The sequence below is a fragment of the Blennius ocellaris genome (assembly GCF_963422515.1).
Source record: "Blennius ocellaris genome assembly, chromosome: 1".
Taxonomy (NCBI): Eukaryota; Metazoa; Chordata; class Actinopteri; order Blenniiformes; family Blenniidae; genus Blennius; species Blennius ocellaris.
Window position 1 is genome coordinate 23,490,476 of NC_137650.1, and position 20,604 is coordinate 23,511,079.

The window sequence follows — 20,604 nt, forward strand, 5'->3', positions numbered from 1 at the left end:
GATACCAGCGAGAGCTTTCAGCTAAGAGACATCAAGAAATGTCAGCGTAACTGTGATGAAGACACTAGAACACCATTCAGGCTTTTGTTCAACAGTCTTATGACCTGAAGATTTACATACAGCTTCAATAAAGCCAGACATGAGATGCACCCACATATAGCCGGGCTCTTCATCTAAAGCGTATCAACGTCTTTACAGCTGAGGGTTTTCAAAGCCCAGGGATCACACATGTAGATGTGTGGCAGATGTGGGTGTGAGAGCCTCAGTAAAAAGAGGGACATGCTTTTTGTTTCCCTCTGATCAGTTTCAGTGCCTCAGCTCGTGATCGAGACGTTGACAGCAAAAACATCCATGGTGTGAATTTAAGTGTGACCATTTTAGGTATGTCTGCAGTTGATATACATTGTACAGAGTAAACAACCCTAACATGGAGCTTGTTGACCCAAGTTCATACATGCAGCGGCCTTGGGTTGTTTTAACTTAATTTCAAATGATTCAATCAAATAATCAGTGTTTTTATCGCTGAACCAAAGTTTGTCAGGTTTTGTGTTTATGCACAAGGGATGATTGAGTTATTAATGTGCATAGCTTATTTCTGTTGCTTTAAGTACTGATTTTCTTGTCATAGCTCTTTAAATGACAAGATTTACCACCTTTGGAAAAACAGTCTTTTGGGTTTGGTTGGTCAGTTTCATTTGCTCTATTTAGGAAACTGGCTTGTTATTAAACATACACGCCATTTCTAACATGGGCACGAAGAGATTGAATGTTTTTGCTGTCTTGTTAAGAGTGAAGATCAATTATGAATAAACATCTAAATTACTGGTTAATCAAACGTTTTAATCCCCCAGATGTTGATATACTCTATAGAGCTGAAAACCTGTTTTCTTGGCATACATACACACATAAACAAGCAAGAGTTTCCACTGAAGCCACACTGTTGAATCTTTGGCCTGAACTGACTTCATTTTATCTAATCATTCAAGCAAACTAACTTAAATACCTTTAAATCACATAATGAACACATTGATTGAAATTCCAAAAGAAATGACCTTGGATTACGCCAAAAAAAATAGTTAACATTTATTTATTTTTTTCCATGTACAAAAAGATGTAAGAAATAAAAACCCAACATCATGATGGAATGACAAAACACCATAACTGTCGCCGGCCTTCACCTGACAGTTTTGTTCCGTGCAGACTGGTCTGTCTGAAGCTGCGCGATCAGCTGAGAGGGCAGAACAGGCACACGTCAACAAACGCTCCCTTTAAGAAGACAAATATGTGAAGATTTGTTTTGGAGGAGAATCACAAAGGAAGGTATGCTCTTTTGAACACGGGCACCGTGAAAATAACAGTTGATATGTTTAATCCAGCGTGGTAAAGTTATGAAGCAACGCTGTGGTACATTACCTTGCTGGAACAAGGTCAACAGAGAGTAGAAGAGGGTCAATTGCCTAAGCTTGTGCTTGTGTGTGCGCGCGTGTATGCGTGTGTGTTAGGTAGTGGAACAATGCAGCTCTAGAGTCTGTGGACACTTGTGCTGCAAGTACAGTTTGAATAGTGCTTCAGTCTGTGGAGAAGCACTTCAAGGTGGCACATGCAGTTCAAGCTACAACACGACGAGAACTAGTAAATCAAGGGCAGAAAGACAAGGAACACTGAAATTAGATGACTATCAGCTGCCCTCTGACATGACGCTCAGGGGATATTCAAGATTACATTTTAGTTTCAAACTCAGATGAAATAATCATAGAGACATCTTGATTAAAAAAAAAGAAATACTGCATATACACAGAAACAGCACAGTCTTTTATTTCTTTAAATGTGTAATGGAAATGGCTGATGAAGGTGGAGGGAGGCTTGTCTCCCATTCTTGTGCCTTATACAAGTTCTCACTCTAGTGGACTGTACAGGAACTGCAGCTGATGGCTGGGAAGGAAGGAACATTGCTTGAAGCGTTGTGTTTTCTTATGCTGATGTGGTCTGCGAGTGGGTGACAATGACGCTGATGAAGTTAACATGGATGCTGAGGATTCACATCCAGAGGGAGTTTTACAATCCGAAGCGGGCCGGTGTGCGTCTGGGCGTCATGGGAGCCTCTTCTCTTCTTCCTGGTGTGCAGATTTTTACAGCCCTGAATCAAGAGAAGAATCAGACGGGGGAAGGATTTACCATGATAGCAGGAGTTCCATCTTCATTTTTAATGGCCTAATGTTTCTACATTGCAAGGAATCGAAACAAAGAGTGACGTGTAAATGGCCTTGATCAACGTAATGTGGACATGAAAGCAGCGGGACTGCAGGAGAGTGAAAAGGCAGTCGGGCGTCTGTGAAGAGTGTTGGGACGTAGAGCCTGACGCCTCTGACAGCACAATCTATCATCTTTAATTACAGCAGCGTGACACTCTGACACTGCCCGCACACACACGCACACACACACATGCACGCACACACACACACACCAATTGCAACTATCAGGCCATAACCCCTTTTTGTCACTGTGTCTCCCTCTCTTTCTCCATTTTCACCAGGCGAGACTGTTGAGATCCCCTCAGTAAAAAAGCAACTCGTACAAACGAAGCCAAAGCCACATATATTTTGTTGCATAACACACAATGCTTGAACGAGGGTTTGAATCTCAGAGAGACATACTCTTAATTTTGCCTGTTTTTGCTCATTTGCATTTTGTTATTTGCTGTGTAAAATGACCATCTATGACTTGCGTAATGGAGTAAATCTAAAAATAAACACACACAAACAAATGTTGGTGAATACATGCGTTGGATTACAGAACCGACTCCTGATAACAGAAATGAACAGGAGCACACAGCTGCAACAACAGTTATGTTCCATGCAGTATGGACTGCGGTACAAAATAATTATATCTCCCAGATTGAAATCTGGGAAGTGTTGAAACTATTGACATGACACACTGGATGGACCTAAAGTATTAACTTATAAGGATTTATCAAACAGGTTTATGTGCCAGTTAAGTATAGGTCAAATGTGAAACTGAACAATAGCTATTAACTCATGAAGTTAAATAGTTTTACTGCAGAAGAACAATCGCAGAGAAGCTGTTGTGCCAAGTTCACCTGTCAACACTAGATATTTTCTCATGAGTGACAAATATACTGAGGTTGTAAAATGACGGAAGGACGGACAAACTGGTCCAAACTATAATGGTTAATATAATTCCGTGACAGAACATAAAATATCCGCCGTAATACATCCAACTTAGTTAACCTGCCTTTTGCAGTGTTCTGGTTAAACGTCTTAAACATAAATTATCTCATTATAACTATAATAGTACTATTTATGGAAACAAAATTAAACTGAATTTCAACCTATCAATTTTTATCACCTAACAATGAATAATGAAAGAACACAAACAAATTGGTGTATTCGCTCGTTGACCACAGCAAGGATTCTTGGAAGTGAACTCGCAGACAGTTTATCATGAAAATCTACAGGATGGTCATTTTAAACCTCTTTCAGGACTATGCACAGATATTCTGTGGCTGTAGACTGGATCAAATTCTTCTTTCTCTTTGTGTAAAGCCAAAGTGATCCCTGGGTCCTGAGATCAGGACTCAGTAAGGCCATGCTATTACTTCCAGGACTGCTAATCTTTCTCTAAAACTCTAAAATAGTTCCAAGTGATGGGAAAATAAATGGGAAATGTTTTCATCTTGGTAAGAACTGATGGACTAGTCGCCTCCACACATGCCTACGCATTGTGGCCAGTATATAAAGTTAAAACTTGTAGAATTGAGGTAACAAGCGTCAGAACAGCCTTTGGGTGAAAAGGCCTTTTAATTGTGTCTCCTCTACGTGGAATGAGGTGCAACTACCAGAACTCATGAAGACAAAAAGACAGAGGCATTTCTTATCGTTTCTCTTGTGATTACCTTGTTGTATGTGCTTTTGTTCTCCTGCAGTGAGCGATAGACTGTATTTTTATTGTTGCTCTGTAACGCGCTCACTGATTTTGTTTTCTTGTTGCAGTTCTCATCGCTAAACGAGCTTTTTCACCTGTTTAAACTAAAGATATTGATGGATTGGCACCGTCCTTTCAGTATTTCATCTGAAACTACGCAGACCTCCTCAGGCTCCTTCTTACCACCGAAGCACTGCGATAAAACCCTCACAGTGTTCTACATTTATCGACAACACAGGTGACTGTGGCATTTACCAATTCGCAGCACTGATCTGTGCTGTTGAGCGGGGAGACGGGTGATAAGCAGTGCATGAAGGCGTACCCGACAAAATGTTTCATCCTGGTTGCTCTGAAGTCGAGGGCAGAACATAATTGTGAGGCGTGCCGGAGGACAAAGGCAGCCATGAGCCCAGGAGCATCTTCAACTTCATTATCACACACCCAACTTCCTCAGCCGAAATCTAATTCTTACTCCTATACCTCCACTGTGATTATTTTCAACATATCTGTCAAAGACATGGCCTCACTAAACTCAAGACAGATAAACCAGCTGATTAATTAACAATAAAAGCTCTTTTTAAAATCTGTCTTCATAGCTTTACTTCTCTCTGTGAAGTTCGCAGATGGGTGTGAAATTAATTTTTTTGGGGTGTAATTTGAAAATGAACGTTCCCCTCCTTCCTCTGTTCTGCTGTGGCACAATTTAAATTGCTGCAGTAATGGGGGTCAGCCAGGAGTCAATATTATTTCTTTTTGTCTCGTCTGGAGGGACCAGAGGTGAGAAAAGCTCATCATGAAGAGTGAGGAAGGTGGAGTAGAGAGAGTGTGAGAGGAGGAGAAGGAGGGAGGAGTGAAGATATGGATTGGCAGTGGCGTAGGTAAATTAAAGGGTTCTAATCTCGCCTGTGTATTGAAAATGAGGGCCACGGGGAGCTATTGTTGGATGGCGCTCCTGCGACGAGACCAGGAGGGGGGGGGGGGGGAGTAGAGATGGGCTGCTGACTTACTTAACACTGCCAGTGTTGCTTTTCTTCTCCTGCTCCTCCCGGCGGGATCGCAGCTGCTCCTCAGCCAGGGCCATCTCCTCCTCCATGTTGGTGACCTCCTCCTTCGCCCGGCGACGGTTTTCCTACAAGAGCAACGTGCAAAGCAATACAGAAAACTATGGAATTATATTTTTATGAAAAGCCACATGTGCACAAGCTTATAAGAGCAAAAGAGGGAGCCACATGCTTTACAGATATAAGTGATTGTTTATGTCTTATTACAAGTGCATCGATGGGCATTAACGCGATATTAAATTAATCACTCCTCTTGGAGTGTTTTGGAGGGAGGATGTTGGAGACAAAGATATTCTCTTCAGCTGCTTTCACTTGCTTTAGTGAGTACTCAGGCCACAGTGGACAGTTTTATTTGCTCGTCATGAGTGACAAGTGGCGATCGCGGCTGACGAAGGCAGGATACACCCAGGCCAGGTCACCAGTCAATCACTGGACAAACGGGGAGAGCAAACACTCGAATGGTGCAGTTTTGGTGTTAATCTCACAATCATGTTTTTGGACTGTGGGAGGAAACCAGAGTACCCAGAGAAAACAGACAAACACAAGAGAAAGAACTTGAGCCAGACCTGATCTGGAAATATTATTGCTTTAACTAGTACTCCACCAAATCAAAGCACATGTTCACATTTATTCCAGGTATCATCACTGGATAATGGTGGACACTTAACTATTCTGTTGAAAGATCAACAAGTGTTTTCCTATTTTCTTAATTTAACACTCAATATATTTAAAAACCATATTGATGGCTGACAAGACAAAGTACAAAGTAAACAAATATTGGCGATAGAAGGACTATGCTTTTATCAAATCAAATCAACTTTATTTCTATAGCCCTTTTATAATCACCCGGTGACATCCAAAGTGCTTTACAAGCTAAAACAATACATTAAGAAGAAAATACGAGAATAAATACATAAAAACAAAAAATTAAATGATTTATGCGCGTGTATCCTTTTTTTCTGTATTATAACTGAAGCTCATAAGTATCATCTTAACTTACATGTCTGCTTTTTCCAGCTTGTTTGACGCTGTAAAACATTGGCCCAAGTTCTGCCAGCCACTCTCCGTCCACTGCTGTCACACACTGCATGTACTCCTGCAGAAACAAGCCAAAGTTAGACACCAATGACATCAACACCATTATTATCTATGTGGTGGTGCCATCGTCTGACTTCTTACCTTCGTGGTCATGACGAGCTCGTGGTAGATGATGTAGTCGGGAGTGTATCCCATACCAAATAGGGAGCTGGTCGGATGGAGGTGGCACGGCATGCCTGTCCTCACGTTCACATATTCACCAATGCCCTGGGAGCAAACACATGCATAAGTAACAAATTAAATGCATGACTCTGAATTTCAGGACTGGGATTGCTGTACACTGTGTGGCGAAGTTGAAATGTGTGTGCAACTGTTTCCTGCATCTTTCTGTGCACTTTAAGGTCAGGAGAAAAGCGGGTCATCTGGGCTAATTTGCTTCTGCACCTGCCTCAGAGAGGAGGGAAATAAATTTAAAGTATATCCAACATTAGAGTGATTGCTTCGGTTATCTGGCTGCTCATAAGTCAAACCACAAACCTTGATTATATAGTCATGATTTCAAATTCTCTTTCAGATTTTACCACTGTGTTAATGCAAGGCCAGAGGGGGTATTTCAACACTCTGTAATTATGCTGTTATAAATCTGCCACAATCAGTCATGACTAGGCGCAACACATTAACCAAGGAGAACCCAGAAAGCACCTTGAGCTTGGCAGCCTGGTGGAAGTAAGCAGCGCAGATGCATTTTCTGATGATGTCCCAGTCTGACCCGCAGGAAACTAGGTTCATCCTCTGCTGCACCATGATGTCCTTCAGCTGGGATCGCACCTCACGCACCTGCACCAAAACAAGACTTACTTTAAACTCAACCACAGTGGAAAAAAATGTGAATACCTGTGGACATATAACCATCAGTCTTAAATACCCAGCAGCCTTATAGGACCTAAAATACAGGTTATATATATTTAAACCACATGAGAAATAGCAAAACATTTTTGTTGAAAGTACATAGCTGTAATATTTCATAAAACTTGAACAGCTGAATGACATAAAAAACAAAGGGCTGTCTGCTGAGTGAGGTTGTTTGATTCTGACCTTGCGCATGGCCTTGGTGTGGATGAAGTGGTCATTGCACCAAATGCTGGAGTAGTTGTTGTTTTTCCATTGCATGTAGACATTAAGATAAGTGAGGTGGTCACTCTCTGGGACTGAGAACTTCTCCCTCACCTGGTCACTCTCCTCCTCACGACCCTGCAGAGAGAGACAGATTTATTTCTTCAAAAGTGTTCGCTGGCTTGCCTTCACCCTTAATTGGATAGCGCCAGAGTAGGAAATGGATGGATAGACAAATTTTCCACCACAAGGCAAAAGCAAGCTCCATCTCCACGACGGGGAAATGCTGTGACTTTATAAAAAAAGCAAATCTGTTACGAGAGAGTTCATACAGAATCATGTTCCGCACAAAACTTGTGCATTCACTCTTTTTAGCTCTGCTTTAATCTGCGCTAATTCCTGAGGGAATTATTTGACTCCTAAGCTGCTTGTGACTAATTGTGTTTGTCTGCTGTTTGGAACCGGGGATTGTTAAATGTTCTGTCAGCTATGGCCAAAAACAATGTTCTGAGAGCAGAAAAGGACATTTCTGAGCTGGAAACAAATATGGTACAAGCCATACACTTGGTAAAATTGAACTATTTTGCTTTGACATAAAAGTGATTTCTAAGTTAACAAAATATTCATTCAAGTCCAAAAGAATCAGCAATGATGGTGTGACTTCGTAATGAAATACGAGTTGCTCTGATGGCGTTGTGCTGCTGTCACATCACAAGAAAGTCTGTGATTGTATTTTGGACTTGAGCCTTTGGGTGTGGGGTTTGCATGTTCTTCATGTGCTTGTGTGAATTTAAGAGCTTCTTTCTCAAACTTCAAAAGACAGAAAAAATGCTTGCTTGTCATTGGTGACATTAAACTGAGCCTAGAGGCGATGTGGGTGTTTGCATGTGTTTCTGTCTTTCTGCATCATCCCTGGTGTTTGCATCAAAGTCCATCCACTCATTACTCAGCTCTTCTAAAGACCCCTGACTCGCTTGGCTCTTTTGATAAGGAATATTCACTATGACTATATGAATAGATAATGTAACTTTTAACATTAAAGCCTCATGTTTCAAAATAAAAAATGTCCCGATACATGCCTAGCTTCTATATAAAGAAAATAACAGTTTTCACCAAGAGGATTTGGCTACAAAGTGAGAGAGTTAAGTGTTGCATTGTTTAAAAGTAAGAATTTTACTGATGTTAATGTATTTGGACTTTTTCATTACTAGGCAGTACATCTTTATTGTTACGGATTAAGATCATTGAAGTCCTTTTCAAATTAGAAAGATATAAGCTTAAAATAAATGTTGACACAATAAAATAAAATTTTATTAAATACCTTAGGTCTGTAAAAGATGGCTGGCACAGATAACATGGAGACGATGATGAGAATATCCGCACTGCAGCCCATGTCACAGGAGACAATCAGCATCTTGGAGAGGGCGGGGTCGAGGGGGAACTCCACCATCAGTCGCCCCGTTGGTGTCAAAGCACCTGAATTGACACAAAAGTATAATTACAAGGTTTAAAATAAATGCATATTAAACATGAAATGCTAAAAGCCCTTTTTTCCCCCCCTCATCAAAAGTGTGCTTGCGTAAGGAAGACGCTCGCATTACCTGACACTTATTTATCTATCAACATGAAAGAAGAGGATGAACCGCTGACAGCTGAGAATGCTTGGTTGAAAAAAAAAAAAAAAGAGGCTGAGATCAAAAACTTTTCAGTTCCTGATTTAAATGATTAGACGAAAGAGTCTAAGAAGCTTATGACGAGGGAAAGCAGAGTAGCAGAGCAGCCAGTTTTTGGGCAGGTAAGCCTTAATCAGAGATAATCTGCTGTTAACACACCATACAGGGAATCATCAAAAGTCACCTCTTATCCCCAAATCCCTAAATCCCTTGGAATCTGGCTATGGATGAGACAGAAATGAGACCCGACCAGTCAAATCAAACACAGGATCAGTTACCAGGCAATTACTCTACTGGCGGAACCTCACAACTACGTCCTCCAGGGCTGTTTACAGTGTCTACATTATGAACGCAATATCCTTTACCACAGCTGGTCTCCTGTGTACGTTTGTGGTGTCACCATCACTATGGAGAAGCTAAAAGTGGCAATGAGGGAGAGATGCAACCCTCAAATGCCCAATATCCTCCCCTGTCATGACACCATGAGGATGATTTATATCACTGGCCCTGCTGCATACAAGAGAGGCCCAGTACAGCCTTCTACAGCTGATTAAAAAATGCTTGCAGACTAATTTTGTCTTTCAGTTTTGACACTGGTACGTCATACACGTCTATTTCCATGTTTAAAAGTGCATTGGTGTGCAAAAGATCAAAACTGTTCTCCAGTGTGCATATGTAAGTCCATTTCCATTCAAACACAGATCAAATATTACTCAAATAAACCACAAATGAGCCACAGTTCAGTGACTTTGAACACTGATTTTGATCAATTCAGCTACAATGTAAAAAAATAAATAAAAAATGTGGATACAGTGTCACAAAAGTCCTATGGATTGATTATTTTCAGGTAAATTTGTAGTTTTATCTAAAAACTGTCAAATTACAGGGAGAAAAAGTCTCATACAAGATATAAGTGAACGGAGTTCACAGCTACACAGCTAATTAAGTAAAGATTGTTAATACTGTGCATCATACCTACGAAAAACACTCTGCAACCTTTTCCTTTTCCAAGACTCACCTGTGTTGTCCAGAGCTCCCAGGATCCAGAGCTGGTACATGGAGTTCAGCATGTTGTCCTCAGGTGGTGGATCCATGAAGTGGAAGAGGAGCAAGTCCTGAACACCCAAAGATTTCAGCAACAGGACGACATTGGCCAAGTTGGTCCTCTGGATCTCTGGTATTGTGGTGGTCAACATCTCGTTTTTATATGCACTCTGTGTGTACAGCCTGAGTAGAGGAAAATAAGATCAGATTGGTGCTTGGCAAGTATAAGTTTGACCTTTGAAAATGTATCAACCCCGCTTTTAAACGTATTTCCTGTTTCACGTGAAAATACAAGGACACATGGTCAACAAAAGCAAACAAGTAAAGCGAAATGCTTTTATTAACAACCCTCCAATGGTGCAAATTAAAATCAGTTTCTAGTTTGTATATCGATACTGGTTTACCAAAACACAGACGTCTGTTGGTTGTACTCCTTCAGCTTTCATCAGTTTACAGCTATGGAATTTGCAGCAGAGTCCATTCCCGTAAATAGTAGTCCAAAGTAGCTCACACTAATGTCTAGCAAAGTCTTTGCTAGATGTTAGGTCGAGGTACTCAAAATGAATATAATAATGTTTTATACAAAGCTCTCACATTGTTTTGGGTTTTTTTGATAGATTTTAAAATCATCAGTCAGACCATGTGTAAATATTTTCAAATTTTATGTCATGTGAAACACTGCACAATCTGTGACAGGAAATATACTTCCCTGCACACCGTTAGTCACATGGTGTTATCATAAATGACTTTGTTCTGATGTATATTCACACACTTAAAACTCAAAGTGAGCACATGAAGTAGTTTAACTCCCAAACATATTAAAGAGGCAAGAATTTATTTAGGGACATATCCAGAGCCTGCGGTAAAGTAGAGGACTCTCTCTTTTTTTTTAAACAATTACAGCTGTGTGATGGCGGAGCTTATAATTACAGAGTGATTTGAATGTATATGAAGGTTTGGAGCTTGCATGTGGGCGCCTGCAGTCACAGCTGAAAGCCTCTTTGAGAGGAAAATTCTCCACGCAAGCCGAGTAAACCAGCGTGACTCACTCGGTGAGAGCTCTCTAACACATATACCCATCCACAGATACTCAAACACCTTGACTGTGCTCTCGGTGTTAAAGCTGCTTCAAACTGATTCTTCATAGATTTCTGTGAGCTTGTGTGTAAGTGCAGGTAGGCTGGATTTTTATCCTGAAATGCAGACTTTGAGAAGAATCCCATCTCATTAGGGATGCAAAATGTTTAACTATGCATGCATGTGTGACACTCAAGTCTCTACTTAATGCGGCAATAGAGAGAGGTCAAGTAAAACCTCCAACAGGATCTACTGTTCCGCACTTCCCTGCCATAAACAGAGTTAAACTGCATGAAATCCTTTGGAGATTAAAGTCCTGGCTTTCTCTCACTCTCCTCTGTCTGCGACTGTTTTGAAAGCCTCGCCTTGTCACACATCTAGAACCCCAGAGTGCACATTCGTAAACAGCACTGATCTCTACCGACTCCAAGCTAAGAAAAAAAATACATTTGACCAATAGACATGACAGAATGACGCAACACCGCAACAAGAGAAACACCCTGTATCATTGGTTCATTTCCAATTGTGGAAGAAGCAGAAGCAAAGAAAGAACAAGAAATACAGTTCGTACACAAAGAAATAAAAGCTGTGAAAACACACAGGAATTAGTCTGTCTTGTGTATGTTTGGAGTAATGAGGGACTGAGTATTACCTGTAACACTGTCCTGGTCCAGTACGTCCTGCTCGACCTGCTCGCTGGTTGGCATTGGCCTGACTGATGGGATAAACCTGAAGAGCATCCATTCCAATGCGAGGATTGAAAACCTGTTGAAAGTCAACATCATTTAAACATTGAACAGTTCCAGCTTACCTAAAACACAAGAAAATTATATATACATTTTTTTTTACCAAAAGATGAATATACAAAGGTGTTGGAAGTACCTTAAGTTTGCAGTATCCTGCATCAACAACAAACATGATTCCATCCACGGTGAGGGAAGTCTCAGCAATATTTGTAGCAACGATGCATTTCCTCACACCATCTGGAGCCTAGTAAACAATGGAATCAAGCCAAGTAGTCAAGAGTGTCTATGAGAACATTTAAGAGCATATGCAATTAAGATGGTTCCTTTATGTGTCGACAAACATAACTTAGAAAACAAACCTTCTGGAAAATCTTGGCCTGCAGGTCAGAAGGCAGTTGAGAGTAAATGGGCAGCACAGCCAGAGCAGGAGCATTCTCCAAATCCTCCAGACGCTCCACAATCTGATCCGATGTCACCTGAAAGAACAAGCAAATTCTATTAAAAAAAAATACATTCTCAAAACACCAACCCCTCTCCTCTCAATCCCTATGAAATACTTCTGGGAGAAAAAAAGTAAGGAACAAAAACAACATCCCTATTTATTATAGTGACATTATATAAATGTAAATCAAATTATAATGTATTATGCATATGTCATGGATATTACATCCAAACACTGAAAAGTAACTCTGTCAGTCACCTCAATGTCCTCCTGTCCAGGCATGAAGATGAGGATGTCTCCCATCAGTCCACTGAGGTGGATCTGGAGAGCCTGTTTCACAGCCGCCTCTACATAGTCCTCCTGAGGTGTCTGCACAGAAAAAGAAAACACATAAGGACTGGATATCAATAGATAAACACACATACAGTTAAAATATTTCACATTATAACACTGTGGCAATAGTCAATAATATGGTGGGTATTAAATGAAAACTCAACTACAAAAAAAATGTTTTTGTCCTGTTAATACAATTCTCTTTTTTTTAAAGTACCCAGGACTGCAATAAAAGCCCATTATTATGAAATATATTTGATCACCTATGACAAACTGCATCTATATATAAAATCATTATCAATAATAATAAGTCCACAAAACGATCTAATGGCAAAGCTGTTGAGAGGAAGTAACATACCTTGCTAAACAAGATGTCAACTGGAAAGGTTCTTCCTGGGATATTGAATATGGGCACGTTGCCAAAAAATGCAGCAAATTTGTCTGAATCCATAGTTGCAGATGTAACTATGAGCTTCAGGTCAGTACGTCGAGATACAACCTGGGAGGAAGACGGTAAGAATGAGACCATTTAATAGTTGTTGTTTTTTTTCCCCATCGAAGCAGAGAATTTCTTAATAATTTTGGCAAGAAGCAGAAGAGAACTTGCTGTGAGTTATATTGGGAAGTTGAGTACTAACCTCGCGCAGCAGGCCAAACAGCACATCTGTATTCAGGGAGCGTTCATGAGCCTCGTCCATTATCACAGCACTGTAGTGGTCCAGGTCCGACTCCCTCAGTGACTCTCTGAGCAGAATTCCATCTGTCATGTATTTGATCAGTGTTTTCTCAGATGTGCAGTCCTCAAATCGGATTGCATAACCAACCTGCAAGAAACAATAAAATAATGACGCAAAAGAATAAATATGAGCTAAACCACCATTGTAGCCACATGCATATCTGATAAAAAGGATCACTTTAAATTTGACTTCTTCCTGGGAAGGTTCCTTCACACCTTGGAGAGATATCCAGTTGTGATGTTGCCTTCATACATTTCTTTTTTTTTTCTCCATAGTGTGATAGGCACCAGGTCACTACCAACTGCAGATCCTTATTTAGGACACTAGATGGCGATAATATCCAGAAAATGACAGGGAGATACTCCCTCAGACTGAGAAAGAGATTGTGTTACAGTTGTTTCAGCCAACTTCATGAAACTAAACAAGTCCTTATATTTATGTATTTGCTTTTGAAGGTGAAAACAGTAAGTGCATCAAGTATTAAATCAAAAAGTTTTATTTTCTACTTCACAGCTGCTCCTTTCTGATTGAACATCTGCAAATATTTTGTCTATATTTCTTTTTACCATCACGTCCATGTATGTAATTTGTGTGAGAAAAGATTTGACAACAAATTTCAATGAAGAATTAAAGATGCAAGCAAAAATTCCACAGACAAATCTTAACTTAAATTGTGTATATTCAATGGCAAAACTTAAATGCTCAATAATTGAACATAATTGAACTGAAATTACAAAAGAGCAAGTTATTCCCAGTTACACTCTAGACTTCGATAGTTTTTACATTAGATGGTTTCTCTGCTACAACCAGGATTTGACACCACAGAGAAATGAACTCTCGGGGGTTGCTGCTCTAAAACAACACGCAAATCTGAATGTAGTGAACAGGTTGGGTCTGGCATAGAAAGGATTTCCAGCTTCCTTTAGTCTGCTGGAGCTGCCTCACCTCCTCTCCAAGGTTGGTGCCAATCTCCTCGCTCACTCTCTTGGCCACACTCATGGCCGCCACTCTTCGAGGCTGAGTACACCCCACCATGCCGTAGCTGGTGTAGCCATCCTCATGCAGGTACTGGGTCAGCTGGGTAGTCTTCCCACTGCCCGTCTCTCCAACAACGATCACAATGCTGTTGTCCCTGCAGATGGCATTCACATTTTTGTTTCTTCAAAAATATGACTCCAAAAAATAATGTGTCAAAAGTGTAATGTTGGGGGTTTGTTTTTTTTAAGAATTTGTAAAGGGAAAGACAGTTTCCATACAAATACCTTATGATGTTGAGAAGTTGCTGCCTGACTGCAAATATAGGCAGGTACTGCCTCTGCTCCAGAAAGGTCTTCTTCTTAGCAAACTCACTGCTGGCTTGAGACTTTTCTTTCATGTGATCTGCAAATTTTTGCTCTGCTCTGAAAGAAAAACAAGAGGAAAAAAAGATAACGAACCAAATACAAACTTCCACATCTATCAAATAATCCCAATTAGTCACTGAAAGGAACATGTGAAATGTCTGCTCACCTGTAGTCTACTTTGCCGTCCTCTCCTACCGGTTTGCCACCAGACTTATCTTCTTCCTCCGTCTTCTTGATGCCCATGATATCCCCCAGCTTGGTGCCTGCCAGTTCCCAGTGTTTGTGCTGTGCCTGAAAAAAAAAACGTTTCTCTAGTTATGTACAAAGCAACCCTACAATGGGGAAACCAGTAAAGACGATGGATGGATGGCTGCAGTACAGTAAATTATAATTAAGCTGCCTGTATCTCCACTTGCAAAATGCAAATGCTTCTATCTACCGAACATCTGGTGTCAAGTTGTTTCACTTAGCAGATTACAGTTAACAATGGAAATGACATCAAACCACCTGATGTACAAGAAGGAAGAAAGAATAAATTAAATTTCCATATTTTGACAGCATGTTTAGTGTGGTAATTAATTGACCCCCCCCCCCCACACACACACACACACACAATTTATCTTGTAAAAATTACTTCACGTCTAATAGTTTAAACAATTTTTATGCAACTGTATGTCTGTTTATGTTGCTACTAAATATTTTATATTCTGTACATGGGTGCATGTGCTTGAACGACAAAGGAAGCACAGTCACATTGAGTGCCGATACTTAATCTTCACCACTTTGGGCACAATTATTGATCCAGCTTACCTTCTTACGTTCTTTCTGCTCACGATGTTTACGAACAAGCTGGCTGCCCTTACGAGAAATGATGGCCATGTCGGAGGTGGCGTCTTTCACAGGAATGATAGGCTCTGGCTGCAGGAAGACAGCAGAATAAAAACAATCATGCAAAGCTAAATATATATATATATATATATATATATTTGTATCGTGTCAGACACACAAGAGGATGAAAACCCAAGTGATGAGAAACTGTTGAAGGCAAAGTTTGTTTTTTTCCTACCTGTTTTGTGAACACTATTCTTCCATCCAGAAAGGGAGGAACCAGGTTATGAACCAAAAGGTGAACCTTTGCAGCATTGTCCTCTTCAAAGTCTTCATCCACCTCTAGCCTTTGTACAACACCACTGGTCAACATACGGTTTGTCTCCCACCGTTCGTTATCCTGAGATAAAAAGCATAATTGTTAGCAGAGGTAGTTTTTAACCCAAAAAAAACCCCCCAATTGGGTTTGTATGAAATGCTGCACCTCATTGATCTGTCGCTTCTGTGCAGATATTCTTTTTTGAGTCTGTTTCTGGAGGGTCTGCTCTCTCTTCTTTATATAATCATCAGAGGTGGAAGTGAAAGGGTTGTGGAACTCGTCATAGCCTTCATCCATCATGTACCAATCTCTGTCAGCTTGCTGCAATTCGGAGAAGCAAATAGAGAACAAGAAGATGTGAACAATGTGTTGCGTTTATGATTTTTGTCAGAAAATGCTCAAAAATGAAATGAGTCATAAGTGAAGGATAATAGTGACACTTACTTTCTGCTCCTCTTCCCACTGTTCTTTTTCGTCTTCATTATCAAACATGAATCCTCCCTCACCATCTTTCCTTGCTGACAAAGAAGCAAGAAAAGAAAAATGGAATCAGATATGGAGAATTCAAAATCTTGCATGCAAGTGGAAACCTGCTTATCCCTGAATGGTACCTTTTCCTTGTGATAAACGAGGCGTAGAGCCTAAATGCTTTCGATCATTGGCCCACTCGTTATACTTGTAAGATGGGGTAGGGAGGGGTGTGTCGTCGGGGTAACGACCTCTGACCGACCTACACACACACACACACACACACACACACACACACAGAGCAGAGAAATATTAGGGAAACATGGCAAACCATGAGCTTTTCATCAATTTCTTGTTTGATTTGCAGTCATACTTCCACTATCCCCTGTATGAAGACAAATCAGGGGCTTATTTACCTGTCCTTTCTCTCACTCTCTCGGCTGGAGCGATGGCTTCTCTCGGAGCGATCCGATTCTCTGTGAGACGGGGATGGGGATGGAGACTCCCACTGGGAATGCCTCGTACTGGCATAACCACTTTCATCCTCCTCCCAGTTGGAGCGTGAAGGTGTAAAACCATCTAAAAATAAACATTTGTTTTTTAATTCGAGTCCATGATCATTTGCACGAAGACTATAATAAATCACTAAAGAAGTAACAAAAAAAACCCCAAACCTCTGGGACGTTGCTGTGGTGACTGGGGTTCGTCTCTCTTACTACCCCGACTGAGGCGATCAGACCAGCCATCTCTTTGCGAACGCTCACTTCTTTCACTGCGTTCCCCACGCTCCGACCGGCTGCTGCTGCCGCCGCGGCCACTGTCACGCTCATCTACAAGGCAGCAACAAATTACTCTCAACATTACAAAGGAATTATACCGTTGGTAATCAATAATGAATCGAACTTGCTAAAAGACTTAAGCCAATTCTAAAAAATAGAAATGCATCAAAAACCGCTGCATATTTTGAGACACTTGAGTCCAAAATGTGACTACTTGTTGTACAACGATAAATTACCTAACAGATATATATTCTAACAGTTGATTTTTTTTTTTTTTTTTTTTTACATATTACTCTAAAGTTTCCAAAACCAGTTGCTACTCCGGAGTCCGGAACAAACTAAATTAACGTGAGAAATTGACCTCTCTCGCTCCGTCGGTCTCGTCCTTTGTCTCTGCTCCTTTCTCTGTCTTTTTCTCTCGTCTTGTCCTCCTTGGACGATGCGTAGACTCCATGTTCACGTCTGTCTTTCTCTCTCTGCTGGTGTCTGCGTCTGAACTCTTCACTCACACCTCCGGGGTTGGAAGGCGTTTCAGACCCCGTCACTCGGTATGTCCTGCTTTAAAGAAATTAGGGGGAAAAATGACACAATTGATACAAAAAGCTTGGACACTGATGAAAATTTCAAAACAAAACTTGACAGTAAAAAAATATTTGTAGGATTTGATATTTGCCAAAAATAATTAAATTATGACGCAGCAGGCGGTCCAAAACATTTCATATCTATAAAAACGACAGCATGAAAGATTACACTATATAAAGACAAGTGTATATTAATTTGTTTTCTAAGGATTGCATACATATTTTGCATACCACTGCCATTCACAAATATGATTCTGCATGACAAGTATTCAATTACCTCTCTTTTTTAGCATCTTTGTCCTGATCATCGTCTTCATCATCCTCATCATCATCATCATCAGACCCAGAGTCACTTTTACTCTCCTCCCAGTCCTTGTAAGAAGAGATCTTTGACTTCTTTCTGTTTCTGTCATCATCGCCGATATCCATTTGTTCTTTGTTTTCACGCTCCTTCCTCTTCTGAGCAGCCAGAAGATCCAAGCCCAGTAAAGATGTGCGGGGTGTCGGTGCCCGGAAGACGTGAGCCTCTGCAGCTGCACTCTTCTTCTTTACAATCAGCCCACCAACTTGGGCGGTTGGATCTGTCCCTTCCAGTCTGTGCATGGACACATCGTCATCCATTATTCCTGTGGAAATATTCATGCGAGAGCCGTGAAAATATGTTAAAAACCTTCTGACAGTTCCTGCAATACCTAGTTATTGCTCAACAGATTCTATCCAATGTTGTAAGATTATAGAGTAGCAGATTCGGCATGGAATTTGAAACTAGAAATATACTAATGACTGACGTTATGATGAAACATCAAGGAGATGTCTCTTATGGGCTCCTTTCAGCCAGACACTCTATAAAGCACATAGACCATTAAATCTACCTTCTCTGCTATCGTAGAAGATCAGGCAACAAGAAATTGATCTCTATTATTTTTAAGAATGATCTGTTCAGTTTTGAATTTGAAAGAGGATGCTAAGTCAGAATTAAATGCTTCCACAATCAAATGTGATCCTTTTCCAACAATTACATTCATACTAGTAATACATCGATAATAACACAGCCTTTAAAAAAAATGGCATTCCTTACAGTGACCTACCGTTTCTACCAATTGATAATTGTTGTTACATATCAAGTAATATTTTCCATCAGTTATTTTATTTTATTTTTTTTAATGTGGATTAAAATCCTGGCAGTCCTGTTAATGTACCACAACTTAACTGTAATCTTTATCATTTGTACTTATTACACACTACGTGCTCAATAAACAAACAACTGAGCAAGGCATAAATAACTTGTTTATTAAATAATAAATCATTCATATAGTTGAATGATATTAAAATAATCGTTCTGATCAGATGAGCTTATTTCAGTCCCACATTCACTAGATTATGCCAAAGGACTCTAGTATTTTGTTGAATATCTAAAATAAATAAAGCTAAAACTATTCACTTTAAACTGAAGTTGCGCAAAAAAAAATGTGAAGCTAATTTTAGTTAATAACTAACGATATTTTCTTATGTGAAAAATAACTAAATGTAACCAAGCGTGAATCGATGAGGAAAGGTATCTTACCCCTTCTTTGCTGAAAGACAACAACAGGAAGAGATATTTGGCGTTCGGGTGAAATTTCAGGATGAACCAAACCTGTACTATAACCTTGCCGTGTAGAGATTCGTAACTCTGTACCTCAGAACCTCACGCCCATCAAGAAGTGCGGGATGCTCTGATGCCTCGGCAGACTAGAGCAGCAAGGCATGTCGTTGTGAAGCTGTAATTTTTGATTGTGTACACATGACACGTTTGTCGTGGTCAACACTCTACTGTTATTGGCTTTTGTTAGAATATTTGTTTGAGGTGAGACAATCACCATCCCATGCTTCTACTTCATATTATATCCGAGACAACTAGACTATAGCGTCAACTTTCCATAGATTCCATCCGAAAGCCAAACATCCAAACTTTTTGCGGGTAATATACATAATTCCACCATAGGTGACTTTTTTGCCGAGGCTGTGTTCAACTGGTGGTTAATAAATGAGCCATCAGAGATTAATTAAACACGGAATAGTAGTTTTTGTTGTCTTCTTTACCTTGATATGAGCAGTTAGCGCTGCTAGCCTGTGAGCTAGTCTCTCTTCACAAGAGCGACAGACTGCGAGGAAACTGCCCCCTGTTTCTTTGAGTCGGAAACGCAGGGAGTCTCACATGGACGTAAAAAAATGTATACTATGAGACGAAAAATTAGTGCAGAAAATGCGGTTCTTTGCTGTCCAAGAACAGAATTAAATGGCGGCTTTCGTGTGCGCAACGCGTTTGTTTACAGACAAGGGAGCAGCCATTTGCAATCCCACAATGCTTTGCGGCGAGGGAGCCAAAATATTCAAACTTTATTCAACCAGTTACGTTACCTGAGTGGGGGTGAAGGTGGTCTCTCTCTCTAAACGCCTTCTTGCTCAGCTGATCTCCACCTCATCTACTGGGACAAAGTACATGAGGGGATAAATATGTTCCTGTTGCTGCCCCATCCTCTGAAATTGTCTCATTCATCCATTCATTCAGAGACTCTATTGCCTTAACCTCTTTTAAATCAGACCAAAACAAATTCGATTTTTTTAACAGGAAATTACGTGGCCCGCAAGAGCTCAAATAAAGTCGCACAGTTCTGAAACAAAGGTATACATACACCTACCACAATTAAGCCATTTTGTGATCCGAGTAATGACGCCATCTTACCGCCAGATGGCTGAGCTTTCCAGAACTGCAACTGAAAATATTGTACACAGAACCAAAGAAAATAACCAAAGAAAATTAAGCATGGATGTAGAGGGATGGAGGTCCAGTGGAAGTTGGGATGCTGAGTGTATGTTCGGTTAAAGATGAAGAGTTGGGCTTTTCTATTTTCTCTATAAAAGCAAATTGGAATGACTGTAATATATTTAAAAATGTCTTTCTTTTAATAAAAAAAAAAAAAAAAAAAAAAAAAGATGAAGATGAAGAGTTAAGTAAAGTTGAGGATAGGGCAGGGCCCAAACCTTGTCCTATCCATAGATATGGTCCTATCAGTGATCAATGGAAGGGGCCCCATCAG

At 40.3% G+C, this 20,604-nt stretch overlaps 1 protein-coding gene across 1 annotated transcript; it reads right to left on the reverse strand.

Moving 5' to 3' along the window:
- Positions 1–1,163: 1,163 nt before the first annotated feature.
- Positions 1,164–19,770, reverse strand: dhx38 (DEAH (Asp-Glu-Ala-His) box polypeptide 38). The gene is made up of 27 exons (XM_080502204.1): positions 19,607–19,770; positions 17,802–18,150; positions 17,305–17,501; positions 16,839–16,994; positions 16,581–16,743; positions 16,308–16,426; positions 16,141–16,214; positions 15,862–16,017; positions 15,616–15,777; positions 15,360–15,467; positions 14,716–14,840; positions 14,469–14,606; positions 14,152–14,338; positions 13,108–13,293; positions 12,828–12,968; positions 12,395–12,505; positions 12,054–12,170; positions 11,831–11,938; positions 11,601–11,713; positions 9,846–10,054; positions 8,476–8,630; positions 7,137–7,292; positions 6,744–6,878; positions 6,183–6,308; positions 6,004–6,099; positions 4,950–5,071; positions 1,164–2,137 (listed from the first exon to the last, which is right to left on the reverse strand). The coding sequence occupies exons 2-27, from the start codon at positions 18,143–18,145 to the stop codon at positions 2,056–2,058; spliced, it is 3,786 nt and encodes a 1,261-aa protein (XP_080358330.1). The 5' UTR covers positions 18,146–18,150; positions 19,607–19,770; the 3' UTR covers positions 1,164–2,055.
- Between the last annotated feature and the right edge of the window lie 834 nt (positions 19,771–20,604).

Bases quoted from the DNA above. Each gene is read 5' to 3' on its own strand.
- dhx38 (XM_080502204.1), bottom strand. From the start codon at position 18,145: ATGGATGACGATGTGTCCATGCACAGACTGGAAGGGACAGATCCAACC. The intron at 14,841-15,359 runs GTAAGCTGGATC...TTTTTTTTTCAG, and splicing joins AGCAGAAAGAACGTAAGAAG to GCACAGCACAAACACTGGGA. The intron at 6,100-6,182 runs GTAAGAAGTCAG...TTGTTTCTGCAG, and splicing joins AGCTCGTCATGACCACGAAG to GAGTACATGCAGTGTGTGAC.